An 11,196-nucleotide genomic window follows, 5' to 3' on the forward strand; every position below is an offset into this window, starting at 1 on the left:
ATGATTGAGCAATGGGCACTCAAAGCAGTTGAAGAGAATCTAAATCTATGAAAATATTATTGAAAGCATCAACAAGGTGTTGAGAATTTCGTCATTCATGAGAGGTGGGACAATCATTTGACACCCCAAACTGCACAAGAACCATGTAACCTTTTAGATTTATTTGTTTATATTTTAATAAATAGTAACTATTAAAATCAATCATTTTAAAAAATGGCATTACTAGTGATTCTCAAATTTATTATCCCAAATTATTTTATTTCTTAAAATTTATATTGGTTAAGTTTGGAGAAAAAAAATAATAATGAGCATATTATAAACTATATAGGATAAGAATAGAAGGGATAATAAAAATTAGAAAGAAGAAAGTCTTATTTATCTATAGAAGAAGAAAACACCCACAAATCTAGTCATTATTATTTTATCCTATTGATTGAATTTGTGATTTGTTCTATGTTTCTTTTTCTTTTCTTTTTTTTTTTCTTTTTGATAATCAAGTAAAAATCATGCATTATTGAAAAGAGACAATAATACTAGTTATGTGCATCATAGTTTGATGGGCTAAAGATTTGAGAATAAAGACCAATTCATTTGTAGGCCTGACCCAAAAAATAATGTGGGGCATAATGTCAAAGACATCATAAAAAGATGGAATAATACTCCAAGACCACGAGTTGGTACTTTTCTCCAAAACCAATTATTATAGTTTTTTCCGATCACTTCATACTTCCAACCCTATCCTCCTAGATCACGAGCTTGCTTTAATTCATAAACATAACTCCGTGATGCCACTTCAATAATTTTTCATGTCATCAGATAGTTAGTAGTTAATGATACATAATTTCCTTGAATAAAAATGCAATAAACCCACGTTAAGATGGATTCTAATGCAAAGGAATAGGGGGATTCAGGGTTATTGATCATGGCATGGTTAAATTGGTCTGGGTGGGTTCTATTTCCTTGGTGTAGAAAATCCATTGATTTGCAAATATTGATGATTGGGTAAAGGTTTGGTTTAACATGATTGAATGTGACCTTTTGTGAATCCGAATAAACTATTCGCCCATAATTTTGAGCCATAATTTTGAGCATCCATAGCACATACAAGGTTATCAACATGATTGCAATTTTTTATTTAAAAGGAAATGGAAAAATTTTCTAATTTCTCCCCTTAATTATAGTCAAGAAGTTATGTGCACAAGTAGCATGACCACACACAAACCATTGGACGAACGATTATTATCTACAGTAAGTGGGGCAGTGCATTGAGCATCAGATGGCCGAGAGCACCCGGACATGTCCCCTGAGGTCGTCTCGGCCATCCGATGAGGTCGGACCCGCGTTCCGAGGTTTTAAAAACTGGGCGAAGTTCAAAGCCCAAACCCTTCGACAAATTTGAAATAACTTGTTCGTCTCCCACAGGAATCCCGTCTCCACAATCTAAAGCTTACTTACCCAGCAAGTCTGCGAGGAAGAAGAAGATCGAGGTCTGAACTCTTGAAGCGGAGGAGCCGAGGATGAAGCAATCGATGAAGGCGAACTCGGTGAAGTCGGCGATTGTGGTTTTGGGAGCCCTGGCTTTCGGATGGCTAACCATAGAGATCGCTTTCAAGCCTTTTCTCCAGAAAGCTCGTGGCGCCATGGACAAATCAGACCCCTCTCGTGACCCCGATGATAACGACCCCAGCGCGATTCCCAAATCTTCTTTCTCCACCACCGACGATATCTCCGACTCCACTGAGCTGAAGTAGAATCCCGTCTCTTTCAATTTCTTAACTTTTTTTTTTTTTTTTTTTCTCATTTTTGTTCCTCCCATCTTCTACTGCTCGGGTTTTGGCTTTTAATTAGGTTTTTCCCCTGTTTTCCGAATGGTTATCCCTTGAGCAACAACTCTCAATAACATGTTAATGTAGTACCATATTGTTATGGATTCAAAAATTTGATCTTTTTCAGGTTTCATACAAGGGATTTCATGTTGCTTTTTCCCTCTTATTTTTAATCTGACTGAATTGTGATTTATTGCATAACAAGCCTTTCTCATTAACAATCCTTAAACCACAACTTATTACTCTTCCATGAACTTTTGGCCCTCTGGCAGAGGTATATTTTGCATTATCTGATTGTTGATCCTGCATGGCTATTATAAATGAACAGGAATCCTGTGTAGGGAAGAGATGTTTATAAACTAGAGGTCAAAAAAGCAAGGCATCCAAATTACATAACTCAAACAACCCAGAAGAGGAATTGTGCCAATTTGTCCAACACCCACTAGAAAGAGAGTCAGCTACTCTGTTAATTTCCTTGGAAATGTGGTAAAATAAACAAGACCCGAAATAAGAGGCTATATGGGTGGTATCCTGTACAATGTTGATCACCTCTAAGAGCAGAGAATGGTTTGTATAATTGAGGAAAGACATCAATTCTTTGTCATCTGATTCCACTTCAAGGAGCTCAAATCCTTCTGATAAGCCTTGAAGCATCCCTGCCCTCATAACCGTAGCTTCACCTTGAAGAGCTGATGACAGATCCCCAATTCTGAATGATGTGGGGCAGATTCTCCATATGAAAGTGTTCTTGGCCTGGCAAAGGGATAATCTAAATATGGTCTTCCATTTCTGCAACTCCTCCACAACGCTGGCACTGTGGATCAATTGGAGCATGACAAGAAGCAAGACCCACCTCAGTAGCAAGACTATCAGGGCAAGCATGCCACAAGAAATTTCTGAAATTTGGGATGGTGTTAGACGGCCAAATTCTCTTCCACACCAAAGCTGGTATGTTGCGACAAGTTCCTTGAGCTGAGTCGAAGGAGAAGCAGAAGCTCTATTATCTAACTGATTACAAAGCAAATGGTAACCTGTTTGAAGGTTCCGTTTTGATAATCCTGGGAATTCAAATGGTTAGGGTTCTTTTGGCCTCAATATAGCTGCACCCATGAGTTTTCCCGAGTCCTTTTAGTCTCATTACCTCTCTAGCCATCATTACTTCCTGCCACCTTCCTGCCTTGGCATATATGTTTGAAAGAAGAACATAAACACCACCTCCCTGAGGCTTGAATTGGAGTATGTGATTTCCTACTCTGTCAGCTAAATTGAAATCATTATGCACCTCGCAACCATTCAGAAGGGCACCCCATATCGCGATATTGGGTTCAATCGGCATTGATTTCACTAACCTCTCTGCCTCTGTCAAATGGCCAGCTCTGCTCAGAAGATCCACCATGCAGCCGTAATGTTGACCTGTGGGCGTTATACCATACACTTTCCTCATTGAATTAAAGTGTTCTTCGCCCTCCTTAACCAATCCTGCATGACTACATGCGCACAGAACACCAATGAAGGTGACGTGATCGGGAGTAACATCTTTATCCCTTAGCATCACTTTAAAAAGAGTCAATGCTTCTCTACCACGGCCGTGCATGGCCATACCTATGATCATACTAGTCCATGCTGTCACATCCTTCTTCTCTAACCCATTAAAGATCTGGATTCCACTCTGTGTTTCTCCTGTTTTGGCATACATGTTCATCAGGGAAGTCCCAATAATAACATTGCCAATGTGGGTCTTCTCGATATAAGCATGAATTCCTTGACCTAGACTCAGGGCTCCATGGTGAGCACAAGCACCTAGTACACTCAATAAGGTGGTCTCGTCTGGAGTTAACCCTGCATTTTGCATATCTGCAAAGAGACTTAAAGCTTCTTTTGAACGTTCATACTGGGTGTAAGCACCAATCATGGCATTCCAAACGACAACATTTCTCTGAGGCATTTTATCAAACAAATCCCTAGCAACCTTTAAGCTACCACATTTTGCATACATATCTACTATGGCGGCTGAAAGAATAACATTCGAATTTTCACGGACACGTTGATGGACCCATCTTCCAGTTTCTAAATCCCTTGCTTGTGCACAGGCTACTAAGGCGTTCACCATGGTGATCTCATTAGGTTGGACTCCCTGAAGCTCCATCTCCTTAAACACCCTCACAGCTTTACCAGCTTGATTATTGTTTACATAACCAGAAATGAGGGTAGTCCAAGACACCACATTCCACTTAGGAATTTTCTCAAACAGTTGTTCACTGGCTTCCATATCAGTACATGATGCGTACATGTGTATCAAGCTAATCGAAGCATACAAATCCGACTCAAACCCAGTTTTAACAATGCGATCATGAACACACATTCCATAATTTCGATCTCTGTTCAAGGCACAAGCTTTGAGCACGAAGGGGAAGGTGAAGTGGTCAGGGGAATACCCTCGTCGCTGCATTTTCCTGTACATGGACAATGCTTCATCTGGGTTGTTTCTGTTAGAGCTCCCTTTGATCAAGGAGTTCCATATGTAGACACTGGGACGGTCTATCTGAAGGAAAACCAACGCAGCGTAATCAGGATCGCCGGAGTCGGAGTTTGCGCAGAAATCGACGAGCCTACTTAATGAGATGATATCTCTGATGAGTGTTGCGGTGATCATCAACCCATGTATCTGTTTCAGCTCCCTCATGCTTTTGCATCTTTCTAGCAAAAGGAGGATTTCGCCGAATCCTACCCTCATGTTCGTCGTTTGCTAGAAGCGCATCAGTGAGTGATGGTGATTTGTAATTGAACTTGCGGGAAAAGCTGAAGATGATTTTTTGATTAATAAGGGAATCAGGGAAAAATCACAGAGCTCCCTTCAAAGTTCGTTGTTCCACCAAGCAGGTTTGAAGTGCCATCCGATGGATTTTGGTGTTCCCATTTCAGTGGGAAAATTAATCAAAAATCTGAATCGGATTGATTCGGACCGGAATCATGTGATGGATCCCGATTCTGAATGTCCTGAACGGGTCAATTCTAGGGGTTTTTTTTTTTTTTTCCTCTCCCCCGGATAGCTGGGTTTTCGCATTTGAGGGGTAATTCTAGGGTTTCTGAAACTGATTCTGACCAATTCAATTGGATTGAAATCAGCATCTATCAAGTTGATTTCAATTCCGATTTTCATAGCCCTGAATAAAATGAAATCTTTCACGCCAACCCAATAGAGTAGGAGACGAGATAAAGGTTCACATGTCGTGGAATTGAGAGATTAAGTAGGGTTCAAGAATTGGGATTAGATAAGTTGGATAGGCTGATCCAACTTTTCCTATCCTTAAACGAAAAACACCCTAACAGGTATAAAAACACCGATTCTTCTAATCTGATTGGTATTGAAATTGGTTGAGATTGATTTGGTGTTTTTAGACCTTGAGTGTAGGATGGAGTGTGATCTTGGCAACATTGAATTATTTACTCGTTATTAAAATAGAAGATAGAAAGGAGAAGGAGAAAAATATATGTTGAGAATTGGGATCCAGATTTTCCTCCTTGTATCTATTAAGTCCATCCACTTAATAGTTTGAGCTTTTAAATTGAATATTTACATGATATCGAAGTGATTTCTCTCTCATAATACAGGGAAAACTAATTCAGAGCTGCATCGTAATTGTCAACCATCAATTGCCAAGAAACTTATAACAACTTACTATACCAACAAACCTATAAACTCAATTATTACTCAATTTCAACCCACAAAATGTTATTTAGACAGTCCCTTGGTTGGATATGTGACAACAATAAGTGGACAAAGTTTCCTTTCACTGACGGTGAAATGACGAGACCGTTTAGGTGGGACTTCTCCACTACCTCTACCCTATGTTATGGGTCGTGATGGTCCATTCATGACTATAAAAAAAAATATTAAATAAAATAAGAAAACCCACGAAATGCATTTTGGGGTTTGAACTTAAAATCTCATGACATTAAATTGAGATGACCCAAGAATAAATTAAACACATCCAAGGTCCGAGATCTTAATGTTTCAACAAGAAAAGCAAATACATTTGATTGAATAAAGCCAATGGAAGGATTAATATCAGAACTTCCAAAGTGATTTGTTACAACGAAACCAACTTTCATCTAAAGTGGGTTACCTGTATCTTTCATAAGATAGATAACAAGAAGAGTAGGTACTAGGTAGCCATTGTCCTCAAACTTGTGAGAGTGAAGGTAATTTAAATTGAATAAAGTTCTTGTTTGCATGACAAAGCTCTGGCTGGACTTTCACCATCTCCTTTTCATGTTGGAAAAATTACATGATTACCCACTTTTGGGTTTCCCTTTACAAAATTACCCACAAAAAGTTTTGATCAACAAAAATACCCAAAATTAGGTTCCCTTTTACAAAATTATCCATTTTAAGTTTAAGTTAATAAAAATACCTAAAATTGAGTTTGGGTTTACAAAACTACCCACTCAAAGTTTTAGTAATAAAAAAATACATGATTATATGTGAAAGATGAAGAATCACTATTTTGGGTAATTTTGTAAACCCAAACCTGATTTTTGGTATTTTTGTTAACTGAAACTTTGAGTGGGTAGTTTTGTAAACTCAAACCTAATTTTGGATATTTTTGTTGATCAAAACTTTTTGTGGTTAATTTTATAAAGAAAAATCTAAAAATAAATAATTATATAATTTTCCCTCTCATGTTCGTCTGACACTACTGGCATATTTTAATAAAAGAGATATGAAGTCCCCATCAAATGCGGAAAATACACACGGAGAGGGAAAAGTGATCATCTTTCAACTGCCCATTGTTTAATTGGTTTCATTTATATTTGCAAAAGTCCCAATTGATAATATTTGACTCGGTAATTGTTCAGGTGAACCCACACCTAAGACTTGTTGACTACCTATTAAGTTCCACTCCAACTGCAACGGCAATTAGCCATTCGTTGTGATTCTCCAATTCTCCTGTTCCAGGTTCTACTATGGATTCTGGGTTCTGGGTTCCCTTGATCTCTTCAAATTTCTGATTATCTAGCCTCTTCGAATCTCCGGAATTTCTCAGAATCCTCCACGCTGGCTCTCAAGTCCATTTCTCTGGCAAATTTTTGTCGGTGGGGAGTTAAGCAAGGTGAGCTGATGGGTTCCTCTTCATATTGCATTAGCAATTTGGCATTGCTCTTATATTCTCTAATCCTTCTATTTCAGGTTCATCTCTGAATTCTAGGTATTGGGTTCTCCTTGATCCCTTCAAAATTTTTATTCTTTGGCTTCTTCGAATCAGCACTGGATTTCTCTGAAGCCTCCAGGTTCGTTCTCTCTTCCATTTCAGTGACGATTTTTAATTCCTGGACAAGAGTATTTCTTGGATCGCTAGCAAATTTTTGTCGACTGGGTGATACATGAGGTGAGCTGATGGGTTCCTCTTTGCTTTTATTTGTTGATTTTCAAAGCTGCACTTCTTCTGAACGCCATTTGCGTTTAATTGATTAAGGAACCAGGGTTTGTTGCTTATTTTATGTGGCTTCTGCATATTTTTTCATCCTCGTACCTTTATGTTTCATTAGCCTCGGCACTGACCCAATTGAGATCCATTATTTGCCCAAGAATGAGTTTTTCTCTTGTTCCATGTAATGTGCATGAGAGTGGTAAATCCAGTTCTGCAATGTTGGAGTATCTAATGTGAATGTGATTGATTTTGGTGAGAGGGAAGGTATGGACTAACTCCACCAGTACCTTGAACCGAAAGCTTGGGTAAACGAGGAGGGTTGATGCGTCTGCTGGGCAGCAGGGCATCATAAAAAATCTAGCAAAACCCTTCAGCATGAATCCTGAACACAAACTTACTTATGCTAGGGTATTATAGATATCACATTAAACATGGGTGAATGGTTTAACATGATTCACGTAGCTTAGTTAGGAAAATGCTTAGTTGAGTTGAGTTGAGAGAAGGTATCAGGTATTAACTGGTTCCTGTTGGACTGCTATTTAAAAGTCAAATTACTATGCTAGTGCAGTTATACTGTCATTGTATTTCTTCGAGTTTGTTTGTCACCATAATCGATGTGGGCTTATTACGCTTTATGAACAGGTATTTTGTGCTTGTATAATGATACAGCATACATGAGTGCACTGTTTAGAATTTTGGATTCAGCAGATTCCATATATGCTCCAGCAGAAAATTTAGGTTTAGGCGCATTACAGTTTAAATATATATATCTCAGGCTTCCAAATTCTGGAGTTTGAACAAAATTGTCAGTTTTTATATTTTTTGTCGGTGGTGCAACTAGTAAATACCTTACCTTATTGCAGATGTCATAGTCTTGTTTGCCCCATATTTTTGTTTTTTCTTGGTAAGGTCTTTGAACAAAGCCTCATAAATGAAAGATCTCTGAGTTGTACATGGGACTGTTCCTCAGTACTCTTCTTATTTCCTTCTCATGGAGGCAGCAGAATTGTTAGAATCGATTTAGTAAAGTTCCACCAGTCCGGATTTCGTAAAGTTCCACCAGTCCGGATTTAGTAAAGTTACATCTGTCCATACAATCTAACTTTATGTTTTACCTAAAAAAAGGCCTTTATGATTAAGGTTTTTGGTACATTGAATGAATTGTTTCATTTTGGTTTAAAGAGCACTGAAAGTGATGCCTCAAGATGGACTCATCTTAAGTGCATGCTATGAAAGACCAAACCGAAATGCTTTCAGTCCAAGAGGCAACTGGATACATCATTAGAAAATAGAAGCAAATGAAATAGCCAGATCGAGGTTTCTTCATGGTCTAGAACTTTAGGCACTAAAATGAACTCTAAAATCACATTAATATGGCTTTGGGAAATTGCACGCTCCATGATCTTTTAGTCAGAAAATCTATTGACTGATTATAGACATCCTTTGTCCCCTACAATAAAGGAATTTCACCCCATCGAGATTGTAAATACTGATCAAGATTATGTATAGGGAAATGCTATGATTTCTCTGTCGATTTCTTTGACATTGTTACTATTCACTTGAGGTTCTTGAAGATTTTTCTATTTCATCATATTTACTGCTTAATCAAGTTCTTGCCCTGAGGAATTACTCAAGTGGGAGAAAATTTTAATTATTTCGGTTTTCATTTATTTTGCTAGCTTAGTAGTAAGTGGACTAACAGGAAATGGCAAGTGATTTAGCCCTTCAAAGAACATGAGTCGATGTTACTGGGAATGATAAAAAATGGAACTTGGATAAGATGCAAGATGCCTTCAATTATTTGGATAACAAGACCCTTAAAATCTTAGAAAGAAATATGAAAAGAAAAATGCTTAAATCAGGAGAACAACACATGGCCGAATAGGAAGGAAGAAGCTAATATTTCGTCTACGAAGTACATCTTAGATAATGTGCCACCTAAAACAAACTGCTGTAATTGACATGTTAATGCAGAATGGTCAGCTTGGTTAGGTTGAAGAAAACCATCCTATAAAAGTGGATTATCTTACAAAAAATAAATACATAGAATATTTATGGGATTATCTTACAAAAGATAAATACTTAGAACTCAGTTACCAGAAGCCCCATTCATAATCTACTTGTTAATTACTTTTTCTTTTTTCCTTTGTGGAAGGAAAAACTCTAGTTCCTCTTGCTGATATTGAAATGTTCCAGAGGATAAACGATATTGTTTTTGGTTGGGTTTGATCTTGGCCTCCCTGTCCTCTGTTAAGAATACTACTTCATCTTTTGCTTTCTGTGGTTTTATTCTCAGGTGATCAGAGAACCATATTATGCAATGTCAATTGCCCAGGTTGAAAGTATGGCATCATTGAGCAGTGATCTATTCTATGACATATTGAGACGTCTCGATGGCACAACGTTGGCAAATGCAGCATGCTCTTGTGCCGCATTCTGTTCCATTTCAAAAGAAGAGAGTTTATGGAAAAATGCATGCCATTCTTTATGGCCCTCAACCAATCGGGAAGACGTTAAGAGTTTGATCTCATCAGTTGGTGGGTTCAGAAAATTCTATGCAGACTGTTACCCACTAATTGTGAACAAGGATGTCCCTGGGGTTGAGTTTGATTTCTTTTCTCAATACCCTGAAGAATGGTTTGATGCTGAGTATTATGGTGAAATTGATGAATTTGAAAGTATATCACCCTCAGATTTCATCTCTATTGTGGATGTCAGATATAAAGACAAAGTGATTTATTCAAAGGTTCTCTGGGGTATTCCTGATTCAGATGGCTTCAATGGTTGGTTTTACAACTGCCCATTCCGTATTGATCTTCTTAACTTATCGGATAATGATGGCCTTCATGAAGATGAAGTTAGGCTCTCAATTGAGGATGGTCTGCCACCAATTTTATCCATTGAGAAGGAGAGGAAAGATGGGAAGCTTTGGAGAGAGCTCTGTGATGGAATCCAGCTTAGTTGGATCATTGTGAACAAAAAGGAAAAGCAGGCTGCTAATGTCTCGAGCTGGAGCCCCCTTGGAGGCCAAAGGCATTGGCCGACAGATAAGGATTGCTTGATAAGATTTGGATCCATTCTTCCATCCAAAGACATCCTTCCATGTCAAGTGGTTGAATGCATTCTAGTTATGAAGTTTAGAGTGATTCATACTGAGGAAGAGGGTAGTCAGACTACCCTCAAGCTAACAGAGCTAAGTATGCAGTTGAAAGACATGGGAGGCTCTCACATTGATGGAAGGAACAGTTTGCTTGTACTTAGAGAAGCACTGAAATCTCGTCGGAGCAAAAATTACAGTGAAGCTTTAGAATCCTGTCATCTGTACTCAAAAGCTCAAAGTGAGTTAAAGGAGGAGAAAATGAGAAATGAAAGCCGTTTAGACAGGCTCTGTCTCATAAGTGGTATTGCTGCATTCATCACATTCTGTTACTGTATCTTATGAAAAACAATATCCTCATTACCATCTTGGTTATTGGACTTCTATTTAGAGCGGTGATAAAGCCTCAGTTTGTAGAAATTTGATCCCAGGTTTGATTAAATATATTGTGATATCTTTTACTGTAGGATGCCTATAAATTTCATCTAAGGGAATCAAGTTTGTTCCAATGAAATGTTAGTCCATTTTGCGAATTTCAGCTCTTTCGACATTGATATTTTGATAGTCATTTTGATTCGATTTTGGTTGAGACCAAAATTTTTCACACAATGTGCTGCTATATCATTTGTACCCAAAGCTTTCTTTTGTGCAACGAAGGCCATTTACAGTTTCTTACAGTATTGTTGAAAATTCTCTACTTCAGATAACATTTGTTAGGGTTTGAGTAGAACTAATCTTTAAAAGCTAGTCATTTAAGACTTAGGAGAGGGTGTTCAAATCCTTATAAGCTTTCACATCATGCTATTCACATCCAAGTCTTTGATGGTAAACCTTTTGTTGG

The 11,196-nt window shown here is 38.0% G+C and overlaps 3 protein-coding genes across 5 annotated transcripts; 2 read left to right on the forward strand and 1 right to left on the reverse strand.

The window, feature by feature from the left end:
- The first annotated feature begins 1,283 nt into the window (after positions 1 to 1,283).
- On the forward strand, positions 1,284 to 1,964 carry LOC122090779 (outer envelope membrane protein 7-like). The gene has a single exon (XM_042660498.1). It carries the CDS (start codon positions 1,518 to 1,520, stop codon positions 1,749 to 1,751), a length of 234 nt encoding a protein of 77 aa, XP_042516432.1. The 5' UTR covers positions 1,284 to 1,517; the 3' UTR covers positions 1,752 to 1,964.
- A 200-nt stretch (positions 1,965 to 2,164) lies between these two features.
- On the reverse strand, positions 2,165 to 4,819 carry LOC122090778 (putative pentatricopeptide repeat-containing protein At3g05240). Its single transcript, XM_042660497.1, has one exon. The coding sequence runs from the start codon at positions 4,558 to 4,560 to the stop codon at positions 2,893 to 2,895; it is 1,668 nt and encodes a 555-aa protein (XP_042516431.1). The 5' UTR covers positions 4,561 to 4,819; the 3' UTR covers positions 2,165 to 2,892.
- Positions 4,820 to 6,667: 1,848 nt separating this feature from the next.
- Positions 6,668 to 10,888, forward strand: LOC122090685 (probable F-box protein At2g36090). 3 transcript variants are annotated; one of them, XM_042660351.1, is made up of 4 exons: positions 6,668 to 6,940; positions 7,018 to 7,036; positions 7,142 to 7,216; positions 9,555 to 10,888. In XM_042660351.1, exon 4 carries the CDS (start codon positions 9,579 to 9,581, stop codon positions 10,698 to 10,700), a length of 1,122 nt encoding a protein of 373 aa, XP_042516285.1. In that variant the 5' UTR covers positions 6,668 to 6,940; positions 7,018 to 7,036; positions 7,142 to 7,216; positions 9,555 to 9,578; the 3' UTR covers positions 10,701 to 10,888. The 3 variants fall into 3 exon arrangements, with proteins under 3 accessions (XP_042516285.1, XP_042516283.1, XP_042516284.1); XM_042660349.1 differs by having other exon boundaries at positions 7,018 to 7,216; XM_042660350.1 differs by lacking the exon at positions 7,142 to 7,216 and having other exon boundaries at positions 7,018 to 7,118.
- Positions 10,889 to 11,196: the final 308 nt, after the last annotated feature.

Source organism: Macadamia integrifolia, chromosome 10 (genome assembly GCF_013358625.1).
Source record: "Macadamia integrifolia cultivar HAES 741 chromosome 10, SCU_Mint_v3, whole genome shotgun sequence".
NCBI classification, from domain to species: Eukaryota; Viridiplantae; Streptophyta; class Magnoliopsida; order Proteales; family Proteaceae; genus Macadamia; species Macadamia integrifolia.